Source organism: Macrobrachium nipponense, chromosome 28, assembly GCF_015104395.2.
Source record: "Macrobrachium nipponense isolate FS-2020 chromosome 28, ASM1510439v2, whole genome shotgun sequence".
NCBI lineage: Eukaryota > Metazoa > Arthropoda > Malacostraca > Decapoda > Palaemonidae > Macrobrachium > Macrobrachium nipponense.
The window spans coordinates 40556227-40574375 of NC_087217.1; the positions used below are offsets into that span (position 1 = coordinate 40556227).

Here is an 18149-nt window from a genome sequence, read left to right on the forward strand (position 1 = left end):
GCTGGTCTTGCATCCGTCTGTTGATGACTTCAACACATGGAGAGTAAGAGTCTGTTCTGGAATACTTTTTCAAGTTTCCTTCATCAACAATTGCCTTCACTTTTTCTGGTACTGCCTTCACTTCACTAGTGTTTTTTATTGCAAGATTTATTGTGTGTGCAAAACACCCATTGTGTCTCATGTTGGCAGCATTATCAGTCACTATGCAACATACTTTTTCCTTCACTTTCCATTCATCACATACTTCTGTTATTGCATCTGCTATATTCTGTGCTGTGTGATCTACAGCAAGTCTCTTTGTTGCCAGTAAGACTGTTTTTAAATCCCAGTGTTGTGAGATGAAGTGACAAGTCACACTTAAAAATGCCTTGGTTGTTCTTGAAGTCCAAAGATCAGAAGTGAGTGCAACATACTTGGCACCTTCCAACTCCTTCTGCACTTGTTGCACTTGCGTTTCATAGAGAGAAGGAAAATGTGTTCGCATAAGTTCTCTCCTGCTTGGAAGAATGTATCGTGGATCTAACACTTTCATGAATTTCTTAAATCCTTCATTTTCAACTAAGGATACAGGTTGCATGTCAATTACAATCATTTTTAAGAGATGTGCATCTAGGTGCTTTTTCTTTATTGATCCATCTGGATAGGCCTGCTTTCTGGTGATCATATTTTCGAGGGATTGTTGTCATTGGACCATGCTCCTTGTCCTTGGCTCCTCTGCTCTGTTTCTGGATGGTCCAGGTTCGGCTGGCTGTGGTGGTTCACCTTGTGAAGGTCCAGGCTGTGGTGGTTCACCATGTGATAGTCCAGGCTGTGGTGATCCCGGGTCAACACGTTCTGGTGGCGAGTCCGGGTTTTCAATACTTAGGTCATCATATTCTGCAGGATGTTTTGTTTTAATATGCCTGGTCATCCCCGTTGTACTTCCCGAGTAATTATAGGAGTTTTTGCATCTCAGGCATACAACAGTGGTGGAGGATATTTGATTAAAGTATGTCCATACCAGACTTTTTCTTCTCCGTTTGGAGTTCATTCTAGAAACAGAAGGGAAAAAACACATTATGATCTTTATTTTTCATGTCTTAAGCTAATATATAGTATATCAAGTATGAAATTCGTGCAATATTGAGTGTTTACTATTAAATTATCAAATCAGACAGTTTTCTTGAGTGTATCCTAAAAAGAAAACAAAGGTTTCCCAAGTGACAGAAAACCACACCTTTTTTCAAAAGGATTGTTTGAAAACTACTTATTATTCTTCTGTTATGGCGCTCGTCACAATAGATTAGGGATAGTACAGAATATTTCGAAGATTGTTGGATTGAGAATTAGAATTGTCAAAATCGACTGAAAAAAGGTGTATTATCGTAAGATATACTCAATTATTTTAATGTCCTACTTGAAAGTCCTGCAAATTCAGAGGTCACACAAATATTTGCATGCATATTTCTAAAAACAAGAAGAAAATAATAAATTCTGTACCTTATAATATTACTCTGTGTATTATAAACATGCAAGAGGATGTCTCCACAGAAGGGTACGTTTGTAATCTTTTGTCTACACGACGTACGTACGTATGATTATTGTGTCCTTTCCTCGCTGTCTTGTGTCGACTTTCCTTCTTGGGTGCACTGCTGCTGCTGGCAGTCTGCTGTGCTGAGTCTGGTTGCGTGGTTTATAAAGGCCTGTACCTCCGGCACTTTAGTACGGTTTGTTTCCTGTCCTGGTTATGTCCAGTCCACAGAGTTTACAAATTACAACTTTGTGGATATATTGAACCATTTGTTGAATAAATTGTTTTCAGGTTCTAATCATATTAAAAAAAATAAATATATAAGATTCCATAATTGCACATTTAAATAGGCCAATAATAAGGTCATTGCAACCAAGTGGCACACTATGTTGCAGGCTTGCCCTGATATTTTCACGTGAGTACGTGATAGACACATAGACACGTCTGACACTCAATGTTCTTGCCCTTTTGATAATGATTATACACATGTATGTAACAAAGTCAAACATACAGCTGTGTGAGATGGGAGGGGTTAGGAAGGAGGAGGGAGTGGGGAAAGGTGTGATAAGGACATGTGATACGGTCACGGGAGGAGGGTGGTGGTAAATAAAGAGGTGGTAAAGGGTGGTGACTGGGAAGGGAGGGGGGGTTGTACACACATTCGCGGAATATGGAAGGGTATTATAATGCAATGAAAACTATGAACTCATAATAATGTAAACTGAATATATGTTGTAATTAAGAGGGTTCAAGAAGGAATAAGGTGTAAGGTAGAAATAATCTACACATAATCATCTAGGTGAGTTAAATCATGCCTAGAGTATCGACTGTGTAGATCAGGAGTGGCCAGACTTTTGGATTCCGAGATCTTAAGACTAACCCTCTTTTATGATCTACTATGCTACATAATCACATAAAATTATCACGTTAACTGGGGAAAAATTCAAATAGTATAGTACTATAAAACATGAGTGGAATTGCCTTACTTACAGAAAAGAAATATATATATATATATATATATATATATATATATATATATATATATCAGTTCAAGCTAAATAAATAAAAATCTGTTCAAAGTAAATTTTACCAAAATATTATATGGCCTACCTGTGAAAGGATTCTTTTACCAACTTTATTGCGAAGTTGATGCATAACACTGCATATTATGATAATTTACTAAAGGAGGACTCATAACTAATGTATAAATATTTTATGTTTAGGCTATACACACACATATACTCACAGGTCCTCTGCCAATGAGAGGATTCCTTTCCAAAATCTAGGGATGGGCAAGTACCGGTTTTTCCGGTTACAGGCTTCATGGTACATTACCGGTAAAAATCTCAGTACCGGTAATTTATATTATTATTATTATATTATCTATCTATCTATCTCTCATATATATATATATATATATATATATATATATATATATATATATATATATATATATATATATTGAGAGATAGATAGATAGATAATATAATAATAATAATATTCGACTCTAATAATTGTTTCTCATAAGATATACAGTAGTCTTCCACCAGGCAACACCGTTGAAATTAGTGTAGTACTCTTTACTCTAATGCAGAACAGTAGGTCGATTGATAAAAGTAAGCCAAAAAGAAGTAAACGAATCTAGTTGCATTTGCCGTATCAGCACAATTAGAAATAGTGAGTCATACAGATACTATTAGTTTTAAAAGAACTGGTGTTACTTTGTTCACTGTACTGTATGTGTGGTGAGTATTATAGTGGTTCAGCAATCAGCACATAGTGAGAGGCATTTTTACTATTTTTTAATTAACAGCAATAACGGTAAATTACCGGTACTGAGATTTTTACCGGTAATGTACCATGAAGCCTGTAACCGGAAAAACCGGTACTTGCCCATCCCTAGATTTTGGAAAGGAATCCTCTCATTGGCAGAGGACCTGTGAGTAGTGGCTTCCACTCGCCCTTATACTTTATATTGACGTCCTTTGGGGTGCTCGCGCTTGGGGTAGTAACTTCAGCATACCATGCTAGCTTTTTCTCTGGTATATTTAGGATCTATTTATACTTAGAAAAGTGAGCTACAGGAACTTTTCACCGGCAGACACAGGTCGAACGCAGAAATTAGTCTGTCAGTGTGCAACTGAGTTGCGCTTTTTCTCTGGGGGAGGATATAGAAACTGTAAATAAGTTTTGTTAAATGTAGGCTATGTTCTTATCCCTTTTCTCCATAGTAATTAAAGTTGATGTTTTTTTAGTGTTTAAATTTCCCTCCATAAGTTTTCCCTTCAATACTAACACGTGAAGCAAGTTACCGCTTGCGAGAGGCAGGAGAACCAGAGACGCTTCCTGGACATAGAGACCAGCATACGATAAAGAAGTTTTTTGCTCCAGAAATAGTTGCTTTCGAAGAAAAAAAATGTATTTAGAACTACCTCTGATGCAATGCAAGAAACTGAGTTACGAGCCTAATAAAGTTGAGCGAATCTTCATAGGATTCTTCAAGCAACACCAAAATCTTGAAATCCGCTGAATTCAATCACGACTATTCCGACAGAATAACCAATGGTTCCTTGCAACGTAAAAACGCCATACAAACAAACAATATAACTGCCTACTTTAGTTCAGACACCAAATATGTCTTAAACTATCGCCTTAAACTAAATTCAAGACAGTTTCAAAGTTATTTTACAACATTAGCCTTAAAGATATATGTAGTATACGTACTACCGTACATATGTAGCCTACTAGCCTATGGATTAAAGCTAGAAGCCTACATGCACATGTGCTATTACATATTCACATGGGCCTCTTTCCTTTTAAAAGGAAAGAGAGGGAGAAAGGTAAGGAAAGAGAGGGAGAAAGGTAAGAGAAATATCAAAATTATGTAAATCATATGGGTAATCACCAACGATCTATGTTGATAAAGATGGCGACGACTTTGCAGTGCAATCGGATGAATAAATAAAGATAATGCTACCAGAAGCATGCAGCAAAATATCTCTTCCCTTCTTCAGAATCATCTCTTCCCTTCTTCAGAACACTTTAATATATTTCACATAATAACCTTCATCTGACGTTTAGGCTTCTTTCCCATAAGAGTAAAAGAATCAGGGCTTTAGTATACCACATACTTAACTCGTTTATATGGGTACAATTTAAAGAAAGCGGCGAACACGACTTCAATAACAACATAAACAAAACATGGGTAGTCGAGTGTTGCCAAATAGGAATGGCAATTTCTTGCTAGATTTTGTTCCATAAAGTGGTTAAAAATTCATATCATACACAACAATGCCACCCAGCCAATTTCAACCGATTGCTCTCTTTTTCGATTCAAACATGTTTCTAACATGCACAACACAGTGTACTTGTACATTACGCTACATGATTCCTAATAATATTTTAAACATATTCTGTTCAATTCCTGAAAATGGTTTTGTAAGATTTTGTTCTTTTTTCTTACATGATATATCGAACATAGTAGAATAAAAGAAATATTCAACTTAACATTACAAAGATTTGATGTCAAAATACGTAAGCTAGATGTATTTGAAAGCAAATGCAAGTTTTCCTGCCAGATGCTAGCAGATTGAAAATTTTCTTGCTAATTACCTCAAGAAAATGAAAGCTAGCATTAAAAATGCAAAATTAGTAACACTGAACTCAACAGATCCGTGCATCGTACATTAGTTATGTGAAGATGGTGTTAGAAGTAGTATGATACTTATTGTATCGTTAAAAAATATCAAAATAAACGAAGTCACAAAGCCGATTCTACGTATGTCATATTTTTCCTAAACAAGTAGCCTAAAAGGAAAACGTTATTTTGTTTGTTTCATCGCTGCCACAAACCCCTAACAATGCAGAGTACATATGATCACTCTAAACTATTAATTACTACCAGAATAACGATGATATTTTGTATTGAAAATGAATGTTACGTATAATCCACACTAGTACTATTAAAATTTTGAAAGACAATCTTGCTGTGATCGCTACCATAATTTGATTTTCATATACGTACGTACATTTTGTCAGCTGGCTAGCCTTGCATAGATAAAAGTTTATTTCACTGATATGAAACTACTCCACGAATAGCCTTTTTATTATGAAGATATGACGATTATAAGTTAAAAAATGTTTTACGTATTTTGTTTACGCTTCGTCGCTGAGAGAGAGAGAGAGAGAGAGAGAGAGAGAGAGAGAGAGAGAGAGAGAGAGAGAGAGAGAGAGAGAGAGAGAGAGAATTATGATGTCTCAAAGACTTATTAGTCCATCCAAAGAGACATCATGTGCTCCGTTATTCATTTTATTCAGCCTCGCCTATAACCTGCCGCTTCTATTTACTGGGATTCTTTCTTCAAATCTCCATTACATGAAGAATGAGTAAAAATGTATTTTATTTTTACTTTTGGAAGCCACCATTGAACATTGGCAGTGACGACTTGAAACACAACCCGATAAACGCTCGATAGTTATGGCAGATGACGTCAGCAATCAGCTGTTTCTCTATAGAGAGACAGAGACTGTTGCCTGATTAGGTTGTAACATTGACAGATATTCATTAGCAAAAGTTGAATAATAGTTGTATATTGAGAATAATGATCATTTTAATAAAACTGTTGTTTTACTGTGTCTAATCATATTGCATGTATTATTACCATATTAAATTATTATGATATGAACATACCAATCTACCATTTGCATTCTGGTTTTGTTTACATTCAGATATGCTTATGATATATAAGGTGAGAATGGTTTTATTACCTTTACTGTCAGTTAATATCATAATGTGAGTCATTTCATGTATGTTGGTGATTATTGGACCACGGCCGAGGCTTAGCCTACCGATAAACATCGCATATGCAACATGTTTGTCCCGCGATGGTGCGATTCATATCAGCGATATAGCATGAGAGGCGGTCCAAGAAAAAAACTGCGAATGACTGATTCCGTGATTGCTGATCCGCAAATAAGTGATGCCCCACTGTAATCTGTCACAACAAAAGGCACAGATCCCCTAATATCCCCCCCATCTTGCCCTCGTCGTTGTCGTAGACATTTCAAGATCGTCTGCTTCGCCTCCAACCCTTTGTCACACACTCCAGCTGTTTGCCATAGTGTCAGCAACCTCTACATTATGATCAACATTACTTTCTAATTCCATTAGAGGTAAGTTGATGACATCCATGCCCAGAGAATACTGCCTACTGGCCATTGTTGATGAGAACTGCAAAAAACTGCAAAAACTGAGAAATTGGCATTCAAAGGAAATTGGAACCAAACGCAATATAAGGCATCTCAGCCAAAACCAATGGCATGCATGTGGTACACACACCATCCACCCACAGTTTCCCACAATACAAAACTATACCAGTATCAAAAGTGTTAGACAGGAAATCACTACTTAATAACTTTGCATTTCGATCCCCCACACATTAAAGGTGTGTGGGGGTCGAGCTCGACCAGAGCAATTCTCAGAAAAGGGGGAAGGCAAACGCATGATTGTAGTGTGTGGACTGCTGGCTTCTTGCAGGTTGATCACACCCAGATTCGATTCGAGATAGACAATGATTCATGGGAAAAAACCTTTTTTTTTAAATATTCCTCGGGTCGTGCGAGACCTGTCGCACCTATCCAGGGTTAACCCCACTAGAAACCAAACTATCCCCTGAGTTAGAATGAACAATAATTGGTCTAGGTGGTTAATACCCCCAACCATCAAGCATATGACTACATGAGCCAGATCCTGACTTAACCCCATTCCTCTACAAGTCTAAGAACTTGCCCATCCCATACAATACATGATCATGCGGCCTGAAACAAAGTCTTGTTAACATAACCTCCCACTCTAGGCCTACACGGATCTTCCCAATCACCTTCAAGATCCACATCACTATCCCTATCTAGCTGAATTCAGTTGAATAGTGTGGTACTGAATGCACCGTGCTGCATGAGATCACTCACAGGTGAACCCAAAACAGGACCAATGAAGCTGGAATAAAAAATGATTAACCAAATCATCAGCTAAATCATTGATCTGACTATCAACAAGATCTCTATAGTTACCAAGGATAGAGCTCAAATCATTGAGAGAGACACCTGATCTCATTGTTAGGCTTACCTCAGAGTCAGATGATGCAACAGGTTTAACCAACTCATCTTCCTCCTTGCACTGATCTTGTAACTCTGTAAGGTTTGGTAACACTATAAGATCTTGCACGTTCATGTGCAAGAACAAAGGACTGCCTACACTACTATCCTGCACTTCTGCAGCCATTCACTTAAATTTAATCCTACGCTTGCTGTTACCCCTAATAAGCACTGACTTAATGAAAGATGTTGCAAGTCAGACCAATCCCTACACTGATTAAAGCTAATCTTGAAGCAATCATACCTCTACAATTAGAAAAGACAGTATGAGTGTCAAAATCAAGTTTAACACTTAGAAGGAGAAGGATATATATGTAGCTGTATTATGTGTGTATGCATATATGTGCAATATTTTAATGTTTGTATTGAATGTTTAGGATTCAATGATGGTAGGTTTGTCGTCCAGTTAACCCTAAATCGCCGAAGCGGTAAAAAAAAAAATGTCTCCCGTGTGCCGGAGGTGTTTCAGAGTGAGCGCGGAAGCGGAAAAAATATTTTTGTCAAAAAATCACAGCACACTTAGTTTTCAAGATTAAGAGTTCATTTTTGGCTCCTTTTTTTGTCATTGGCTGAAGTTTAGTATGCAACCATCAGAAATGAAAAAAATTATCATTATCATATATAAATAATGCGATATATGATAGCGCAAAAACGAAATTTCATATATAATTGTATTCAAATCGCGCTGTGCGCAAAACGATTAAAGGTAACAAGTTACTTTTTTTTCCGTTGTAGTGTACACTAAATTGCGATCATTTTGGTATATAACACATTGTAAAACGATAAAAGCAACACAGAGAAAATATTATCACAAAATAATGCATGAATTCGTAACGCGCAGACGTAAACAAATATTTTTTTCAAAAATTCACCATAAATCTAAATATTGTCCTAGAGACTTCCAATTTCTTTCAAAATGAAGACAAATGATTGAATATTACTATACTGTAAGAGTATTAGCTTACAAATGCAGTTTTCGACCATATCTGACGAGTTAAAGTTGACCGAATGTCGAATTTTTTTTTATATATATTTTTTTTATATGCAATTATTTCGGAAATAAGAAAAGCTACAACCTTCAAATATTTTTTGTTTTATTTTACATGAAATTGCGCACATTTTCATATATAAAACTCTATGAAATGCCTAACATGAAACGGAGCAAATAGTCCGAGAATGGGACGTACGCATTTCGGAGATTTGTGGCGGAGAATCCGAGCGCGGAGGGAAGGAATTTTTTTTTTTTTTTAATTCACCATAATTCTAAATATTTTGCTAGAGACTTCGAATTTGTTTCAAGATGAAGATAAATGACTGAATATTACTACTGTAAGAGTTTTAGCTTACAATTGCATTTTTCGACCATTTTCGTAGAGTCAAAGTTGACCGAACGTGGTTTTTTTTTCTATTTATCGTGATTTATATGCAAATATTTCAAAAATGAGAAAAGCTACAACCTTCAATTATTTTTGGTTGTATTCTACATGAAATTGCGCACATTTTCATATATAAAACTTCATGTAACGGCTAATTTAAAATGGTGCAAACATTACCACAATCGCACGTATGATTTTTTCGGAAGAGTTACTGCGCGGACGTAAAGAAAATGTAATTTTTTTCATAAATTCACCATAAATCAAAATATTGTGCTAGAGACTTCTAATTTGTTGCAAAATGAAGGTAAATGCTTGAATATTACTAGAATATAAGCGTTTTAGCTTACAATTGCGTTTTTTGACCATTTCGGTAGAGTCAAAGTTAACCAAAGGTTGAAAATTTGTCACTTATCATTTTTATATGAAATTATTTCAAAATTAATAAAAACTACAACCATGGGTTGTTTTTAGTTGTATTGTGCATGAAATTGCGCACATTTTCATATATAAAACTTTATGTAACGGCTAATTTAGCATGGTGCAAACATTACCACAATCGCATGTATGATTTTTTTCTGAAGAGTTACTGCGCGGACGTAAGGAAAAAGTTTTTTCATTAATTCACCATAAATCGAAATATTGTGCTAGAGACTTCCAATTAGTTGCAAAATTAAGGTAAATGATTGAATATTACTAAAATATAAGAGTTTTAGCTTACAATTGCGTTTTTCGACCATTTCGGTAGAGTCAAAGTTGACCGAAGATTGAAATTTTGGCACTTATCGTTATTTATATGAAAATATCTCAAAACTGATAAAAGCTACAATCATGAGTATTTTGTTTTGTATTCTACATAAAAATGCGCACATTTTCATATATAATACTCCATGTAACGGCTAATTTAAAATGGTACAAAAATTATGTCAAAGTGACGAAATAATTTCAGAGATATGTCACAGATACTTTTTAGTGCGGCAAGAAAGAAATTCGCGCTTGCGCGCCTGCGTAACGATTGTAAACAAAACAACACCTTGATCCGTGAACTCCCAGCATCCCCCAAGGCGCGTGATGCAAGAGTTTTCGGCTGGTAGACCTAAAAGTATTTTTCCGCGAATTTACTTTTGTATGTCGATGTAAAATACGTCCAGTCGGCACCCGAGAGACAAAAAATGTCGACGTAAAATACGTCCAGTCGGCAGTAAAGGGTTAATGGGCATGAAAGGTATTATGCAAATTTTAGTTCTGCAAGTTAGTTTGAAACAAATCAGCTTTGATGACAGCTGAGGCCTACTGAACCTAACCACAAATTATTCCTTTGGAGATTTGCCTAAGAGATATATACAATGAACAAAACAGCAAAAAATCCTGGGCTTGTTATTAAAAAAATGGCAGATTTGTGTACCTGGGTCTCCTACGATTAAGAGGTGTGATTCTCCACGCACTCTAGTACCACTGTTATCAACTTTCTGAATTCCACCTGCAACTGCAACTGCCACAGCTAGTTTTACCAGATATAATCCATAAACCTGGAAAAATAACAAATCAATAGTAAATTAAAAATAAACAGTAAAAATAAAGAACTAATACTATATCTGATCTGAGAACAAGAAATTCATTCTCTAACAGATATAAAACATAACATTAGTAGTGATTTAAGTAAACAAATGATGGTAGTAGTCAATTGTATTACCTTTAAAATATTATGGCAATAATGTCCTTCACCTCGTTCTCAGTAGGCCCAAAACACACATGGAATAAATGTAACTTAAATACAATTTCACAGATTGTAAATAATTTAACTGAAGTTTACAGATTGAATTTTCAAAAATATCCATTTTTCCACATAGAATAAAATAAAATAGGGAATTTAGACCAAGAGCTAGAACTATGAGGTGATTCAGTGGTGAGGGGAAAATTGAGAGTAAAAAGGTTATAAAGGTGCATCAGGAGGAAAACCTCGCAGTTGCATTATGAAACAATTGTTAACAGTGGGTGGAAAGTAAGATGGAATAAAGACTATAAATGGAGGTACAGTAAAAGGAATGAAAGGGGTTGCAGCTAGGGGCTGAAGGGATGCTGCAAAGAACCTTAAGTAATACCTGCAGTGCACTGCACATGAGGTGCACTGACAGCACTACCACCTTATGTGGATTTTTCCATATACATCCATCAGTTTATATGAACCCAATCCTGCAGTCTGCAGCTTCCTGGACAAACAAAAGGGAAAACAAATTTTCACTTGGTCAAGTACCTCACTCAATGGGTATCTCCAATGGTAATCATTACCTGTAATGTCAAGCCTTCATAAAAAAGAAAGTGCATGGGTGAGATGTGGGCAATTTTTACTTTTTAAACTAATGGTTTTGTATTAAAAAAGATTTTAATTGGAAAAATATAATTTGTTTAATCCAATCCCGTCAGTTCACAATTATCAGAGAAGCTAATTTTGCTGGTGAAGCTTTCCAGTTGTATGTAAGACTATTTTTACCCCGACACTGAGGCAGGCAACCTTCTGAATGACCAAGATCAAGAAATCAGAAAGAACCACCCTCACTCAGTGTATAGCACCAAATGTCAGTGCTTAAAGAAGCATGGGGTTGGGATGTGGGACATTTTTACTGTGTAAACTGATTAGTTTGTGCTAAAAATAATACTTAGTTTGAGATATCTCATTTGCTTAATCCAGTTCCATCAGTTCACAAGTATCTTAGGTGGTAAAGCTAACCTGTGGTAAACCCAGCACTGGGGTAGGCAACCTTCTAAGTGAACAAGTTCAGGAAATCAGAATATTTTTTATTATAATGATAAGGATCACAATTTGGACCTAAAACCTTGTTGTAGGAATAAATGTATGAAATTTATGGTAAATGGCCCACTGAAGGAGGTGGGAAGACAATTCACCACTGCAATAACAATATACACAAATTTTCATAAAAAAAATCATAGATAAGCACAGGCTAATAAATAACATAAGGCATATTCACATTTATAAGACTTTAATAGAAAATATTTGAAATAAATATTTTTTAAAATACCACCTCCTTATAAAAGGCTATAATCTTACCAAGTGATTTGAGGTGAAGGTCATAGTTTTTACTGATTATATATATATAGTATATATATATATATATATATATATATATATATATATATATATATGGGGTACCTCGACATATGAAAGGCTCAACTTACGAAAAACTTGAAATACGAAAGAAAATACGAAGATTATTTTGGCTCTACATACGAAAATAGTTCATGTTACGAAAGGTTGTTGCTGTAAAGTCCTGAGATTCACCCGGACCACCGAGAACAATTTTAAAACTCTGAGTAAACTCGCCACCATCCTCCATTCTCCCATTGGTTTCTGATGCTAGTCACCCAGTAAGATTCTGCTCTCCTATTGGTCAGCATCTACCCCTTGTGCTCTATGTATTCTATTGGTAAAAGGATGCTGTAAATTGAAAAACTTATTCATGCAATACATTTAATAAAAAAAAAATTTGGTAAAGATAGAATTAAGAATAGAAATGAATGGTTATTATACTGTTTGGTAGTTTCAGTAGTTGAAGAGAGATAATGAAAATTTGATTACTGTACGTACTGTGTGCTAGGTGAAAGTGGTTGCTTGGCGATCGTTCGGTACTCGTAAGTGCTGAACGTAAACAGAAGTTTGGAAGTTTTTTTTTTTTTTTATTGTTTATTATAGTTAATGGTTACTTAATAATTATTTGAAACGAGTACAGGCAATACATTTAATAAAAAATTTTGAATTAGATATCATAAAATATAAAATAAATCAGACTCTATCATCGAAGCCAACAAATACGTATTTTCTAGAATTCTTCTTCTGTTTTAATATTACATATATGTTTCATTATAGCTGTCAGTAACTCGGTATCTCCATTAGGTAAGGATAGAATAAAGAATAGAAATGAATGGTTATTATACTGTTTGGTAGTTTCATTAGTTGAAGAAAGATAATGAAAATTTATGGCTCACTGTGTGCTAGGAAAAGTGACTGCTTGGCGATCGTTCGGTACTTGTAAGTGCTGAATGTAAACAAAAGGTGGGAAGGTTTTTTTTTTTTTTTGTATGTTTGTGTGTTATAGTTAATGAATAATTAATAATTATTTGAAATGAGTACATACTGATTATTTAAAAATTTTATTGGCATATTCTAAGCTTTTAGCTTCTTAGGTTTAGATGTCAGAATCATAGACGAGGCTACAGTAGCAACTACTAACATAGGCAAGGCTTATTGCTAAGGGACATATGCTAAGTCCCAATATATGCAGTAGAAATGGGGCTGAATATTACATGCAATTGAATATTACTCAAGTATGTACAGTATTTTCCCTTTTTGGAGTCATATTTCTTCCGTCGGATCGGCGTCGTGACCCTAGAACATGTGTTGTAAGCCTGGAAATATAATTTACTGGGGTGTTTTTGTAGGGCTTGGAACGGATTAGGCATTTTACATGTAAAGTGCAGTTCAAGATATGAAAAGCTCATGATACAAAGGCCGCCTTGGAACGGATTAATTTCGTATGTCAAGGTACCACTGTGTGTGTGTTAGTGTATATAAATACATACATACATACATACATATATAATATACACACACACACACACACAGTGGTACCTCGACATACGAAATTAATCCGTTCCAAGGTGGCCTTTGTATCATGAGCTTTTCATATCTTGAACTGCACTTTACATGTAAAATGCCTAATATATATACGTATACATACATATATAATATATATATATATATATATATATATATATATATATATATATATATATACACACACACACATAGTGGTACCTAGACATACGAAATTAATCCGTTCCGAGTTGTCGTTCTGTGAAAATTACGTATCTTAAACTCGGAGAAAAGTGCTGGTACAATCTGTATGTATTGTGAGAGGTGGACAAAGAGGCAGGTAGAAGTGTACTGATTTTTATTACAGTCAAGGGAAATATAAATATACAGCATGCGGACGGAAATGTGGTCACCGACTCGCGAGAGAGTAAAAGTGGGTCGGCGAGACCCGATTTGTGTTTCTTGAGAGACATAAAATACAAAATATAAAAGTACACAATATATGGTTATACAAGCTTTATACACTGTCGGAAAGCCCGCTGAATGCTCTCTCAGGGGGAAGTAAGAACAACGCGAATGATGAATTATATACAGAGAAAATTATGAATAAGCGTTGTCCTTACATTTACTCCCCCCATAAGACAATAATTAGGTATAATTGTTGACTGACTTCTTTGTACTTTGGGTAGTCACTCGCGGAAGCGAGCTGGACGGCGGAGGCACCCTCGGGTGCACGATATCAGTTGCTGTGGTAGATCCTCGGGAGTTTCCGGGGACGGGATGCCTCCCCTGAGGTGATCCTCGGGGGGTTCGACCGTCTTCCGAGGGCGGCCGCGGCTACGGCCAGGAGGTTTGGCGATCGAAGGAGTCGCTTTTTTCCGAGGAAGATTGAGGCGCCCTGTGGAATCCGTGTCTGCGAGGTCCTCGTCCATGATGAAGGCTGGTTTCAGACGATCGATTGTGACCCAGTCCTCGCGACCGTTGATGGATAAGAGATATGCCTTGTCAGTGCGTCGTAGGACGCGGAAGGGACCGTGGTAGGGTCTCGTTAGAGGCGGGCGGCGGGCGTCGTCCCTGACGAAGACGTGCTTGCACGATGATAGGGCCTTCGGGAGGAAACGTTTGGTTCTGTCGGAGAAGGTTTTGACGCAGGGCGTGAACTTCCCGGCGGATTCCTGAAGCCTGGTGATGGAGACGTCAGCGTCGTCGGCATTGGTCGGGAAGAACTCGCCAGGGACTGTTAATGGCTCCCCGTATACCTTCTCCGCGGGTGATGCCTCGCCGTTCGCTCCGGGGGCAGTCCTGAGACCGAGGAGGACCCACGGTAGTTGGCTCTTCCAATTTTCGTCGGTGCAGCGCGCCATCAGGGAAGCCTTGATCGAACGGTGGACTCTCTCCACCATGCCGTTAGCTGCTGGGTTGTAGGCGGTGGTGGCATGTAGCGACGTACCCATTAGGCGGGGCCAGGGCAGTCCACAACTCCGACAGGAAAACTGGTCCGCGGTCTGTCGTGATTTCGTCTGGCACTCCGAATCGACTGACCCAGCTGGCGAGGAGTGCTTCGGCACATGCTTTCGTGGTCGCCTCCGACATCGGCGTTGCCTCGGGCATCTGGTGGAGCGATCGATTACCGTCAGGAGGTACCTGGCGCCTTCCGACGGGGGCAGGGGGCCAACGACGTCTATGTGGATGTGGCCGAATCTTCGTTTCGGCTGCGGAAATTCCCCCACGCCTGATTCTGTGTGCCGACTGATTTTGCTAGTTTGGCAAGGCACACAGGTCCTGGCCCACTCGAGGGAGTCCTTCCGAATTCCATGCCAGACGAACTTCTCCGTCAGGAGGCGCATCGTCGTCCGGCCCGAGGGGTGCGAAGAGTCCGTGTATGACGTCGAACACGGCTTTCCTTCGGGAGGCTGGGACCAGCGGGCGCGGGCGGCCCGTGCTGATGTCGCAGAGGAGCGTCATGCCTGCGGGTCCGAAGTGCACGTCTTCCCACTTGAGGGCGGTGATAGCAGTGCGGTATGCGGCGGTCTCCGGGTCGGCGGCCTGTTCCCGGGTAAGGTCTTCGTAGTCGACCCCGAGATGCACGGCGTTGATTTCTATCCTCGATAGGGCGTCTGCCACGGGGTTCTTCTCGCCAGGCACGTACTGGATGGTGCAACCGAACTCTGCGATGGCTGCCAGGTGCCTCTGTTGTCTCGCTGACCAAGCGTCGCCCGCCTTGGTGAAGGTGTGTACCAAGGGAGGTGGTCTGCCCTGATCGTGAAGGGGGAGCCCTCGGGTAGGAGGTGGCTATGCGGAAATGGCGCACTGTGCCATTGGTTACAACCGACCAGGAGTTTTCGCGGTCGAAACGTGCTGTACCTCGTCTCGGCGGCTGACAGTTTTTTGCTGTAGAAGGCGAGTGGCTGGGGCTCGCCCTGGACCATTTGCTCGAGGACAGCCCCGCAGGCGACGTTGCTGGCGTCGGTGGTGAGGCGTAAAGGTGCAGCAGGGTCTTGGTGGCATAATGTCGCCGCTCTGGCGAGGGCCCTCTTTGTCTCGTTGAAAGCCTTCTCTTGTTCGGCCTCCCACGTTAGGGCCTTTGGTTTCCCCTTCAGGACCTGTGTTAGAGGGACATGGTGCGGGGCGGCGGCAGGGATGAATCGGCGGTAGTAGTTGACTCATTCCGATGACTCCTGCAGGGGACCTCTTGACCATGGTTGGTGTTGGGAACTTCTGCACCACGCCTACCTTCAAGGCCATGGGGCGCACGCCCGTCGCGGACATCTCGTGCCCGAGGAAGTCCACCTTCTCGGCGCCGAAGGTGCATTTGTCGAAACGGACGACCAGCCCATTTTCCTGCAGGCGCTTCAGGACCGCTCGGACGTGATGTAGGTGCTCCTCCAAGGACCTGGAAAAAATTAAGATATCGTCGACGTAGCAGACGCAGAAGGGCAGGTCCCCCAGGATGCTGTCCATCAGGCGCTGGAAGGTGACCCCTGCATTCCTCAGGCCGAAGGTTGAGTAATGGAAGACAAAGGAGCCAAAAGGCGTGATGATGGCAGTCTTGGGGACATCCTCGGGGTGCACTGGAACCTGGAAATAGGATTTTAAGAGGTCCATTTTTGTGAAGACCTTCGCCCCATGGAGGGCCCCTGTCAAATCCTGCATGTTTGGCAAGGGGTATTGGTCGGGGATTGTAGCGAGGTTGAGTCTCCTGTAGTCTCCGCAGGGCCTCCAGGTGCCGTCAGGTTTCTGTACCATGTGCAGGGGCGACGCCCAAGGGCTCGACGCTTTCTTGCAGATGCCCATTCGTTCCATCTCCGAGAACGCTTGCTTCGCCTCCTGGAGGCGGCCTGGAGGGAGTCGTCGGAACTTCGCGTGTGTCGGGGGGGCCTGTGGTGGTTATGTGGTGGAATATCCCGTGCTTGGGTGGCGTCCCTGCCGCCTGACGAAGTTCCGGCTTGAAGACTTCGGGGAACTCCTGCAGGAGGTTGCCGTATTTGTGGGGGCGATGGTACAAATTGTAGGGCGCCCGGGCCTGCTGCCAGTGGAAGGGAAAGGCATGCCCCGTGTCGAGGGAGGCGTTTGCGGGCCCACGTCCACCAGGAGGCCGTTCTGCGCCAGGAAATCTGGCCCCCAGTAGCGGGATCCTGACGTCCGCGATTGTGAATTCCCAGACGTAGTTTCGCCCCAAGATGGATATCTCGAGGGGCTTTGTGCCGTAGGAACGGATGGGGGTCCCGTTTGCGGCGACGAGGGAGGTTGTTTTGTCGGGCTCGCGGGATGGTCTTTTCCTGACGGCGGGAATATCGAGTGCATTGCCCCCGTGTCCACCAACATCCTCCGGCCGGAGATCGCGTCGCGGACGTAGAACCCTACAGTGTGTGTTCCGACAAGGCCGTTGCCACGGGCGGCCTTGGTTTTGTTTGCTGTCGCCGTTTTTTTGACTGCTGGAAGGTGCAAGGGCTTTCGCACCTCTTGGAGAATCTCCCGAACCTCCGGTGGAAGCGGCACCAGGAGTTTTCACCTCGCTGCGTGTGGGAGGACTTCCCTTGGGATACGGCGCCGATTTCTTGCGTTGGGTCGTCGTCGTCTTCTTCCTTCTCTGGCGGCCAGGCACACGGAGGATCGGGGGGCGGGGGCGGCGAGCTTCGCGGCATTGTTCGACAACGTCAGTTTTCTTTGCCTTCTCTAGTAAGTTCGTCGTCCTCTAGGGTGTACGCGTCGGTCAGCTGTTTTCGGACGTCCGGCTCGAGTTGCCGCAGGAATATTTCGCGGCTCAGGCTGATCTCTATCTTTTTTCCGTCGGGGCCTATTTTGGGCAGACGGACGAGGCCCATCACAGTGTCCCAGGCATCTTGGTGTCGGTGCCGCGCATGGGGTTTCGCGACTAGGTCGAGGGCGCGGGCGGCCCTTTCAGCGATGGCCGGAATAGGCTGTCACGAGCCTTTCTTTTATCTCGTCGAGCGTGACAAGTCCGGTTCGTGCTCGACCGGTCAGCCAGTTAAATATTCGGTCG

General features: G+C 40.7%; 1 protein-coding gene across 3 annotated transcripts in view; it reads right to left on the reverse strand.

Moving 5' to 3' along the window:
* The window catches only part of LOC135201684 (DNA helicase MCM9-like), a 722480-nt gene that overhangs the window by 315916 nt on the left and 388415 nt on the right, over window positions 1-18149 (reverse strand). For all 3 annotated transcript variants that reach the window (XM_064230820.1, XM_064230819.1, XM_064230818.1), the window contains one exon: window positions 10442-10565. In XM_064230820.1, the coding sequence (XP_064086890.1) occupies window positions 10442-10565 (124 nt within the window). The remainder of the gene's footprint in view (window positions 1-10441; window positions 10566-18149) is intronic.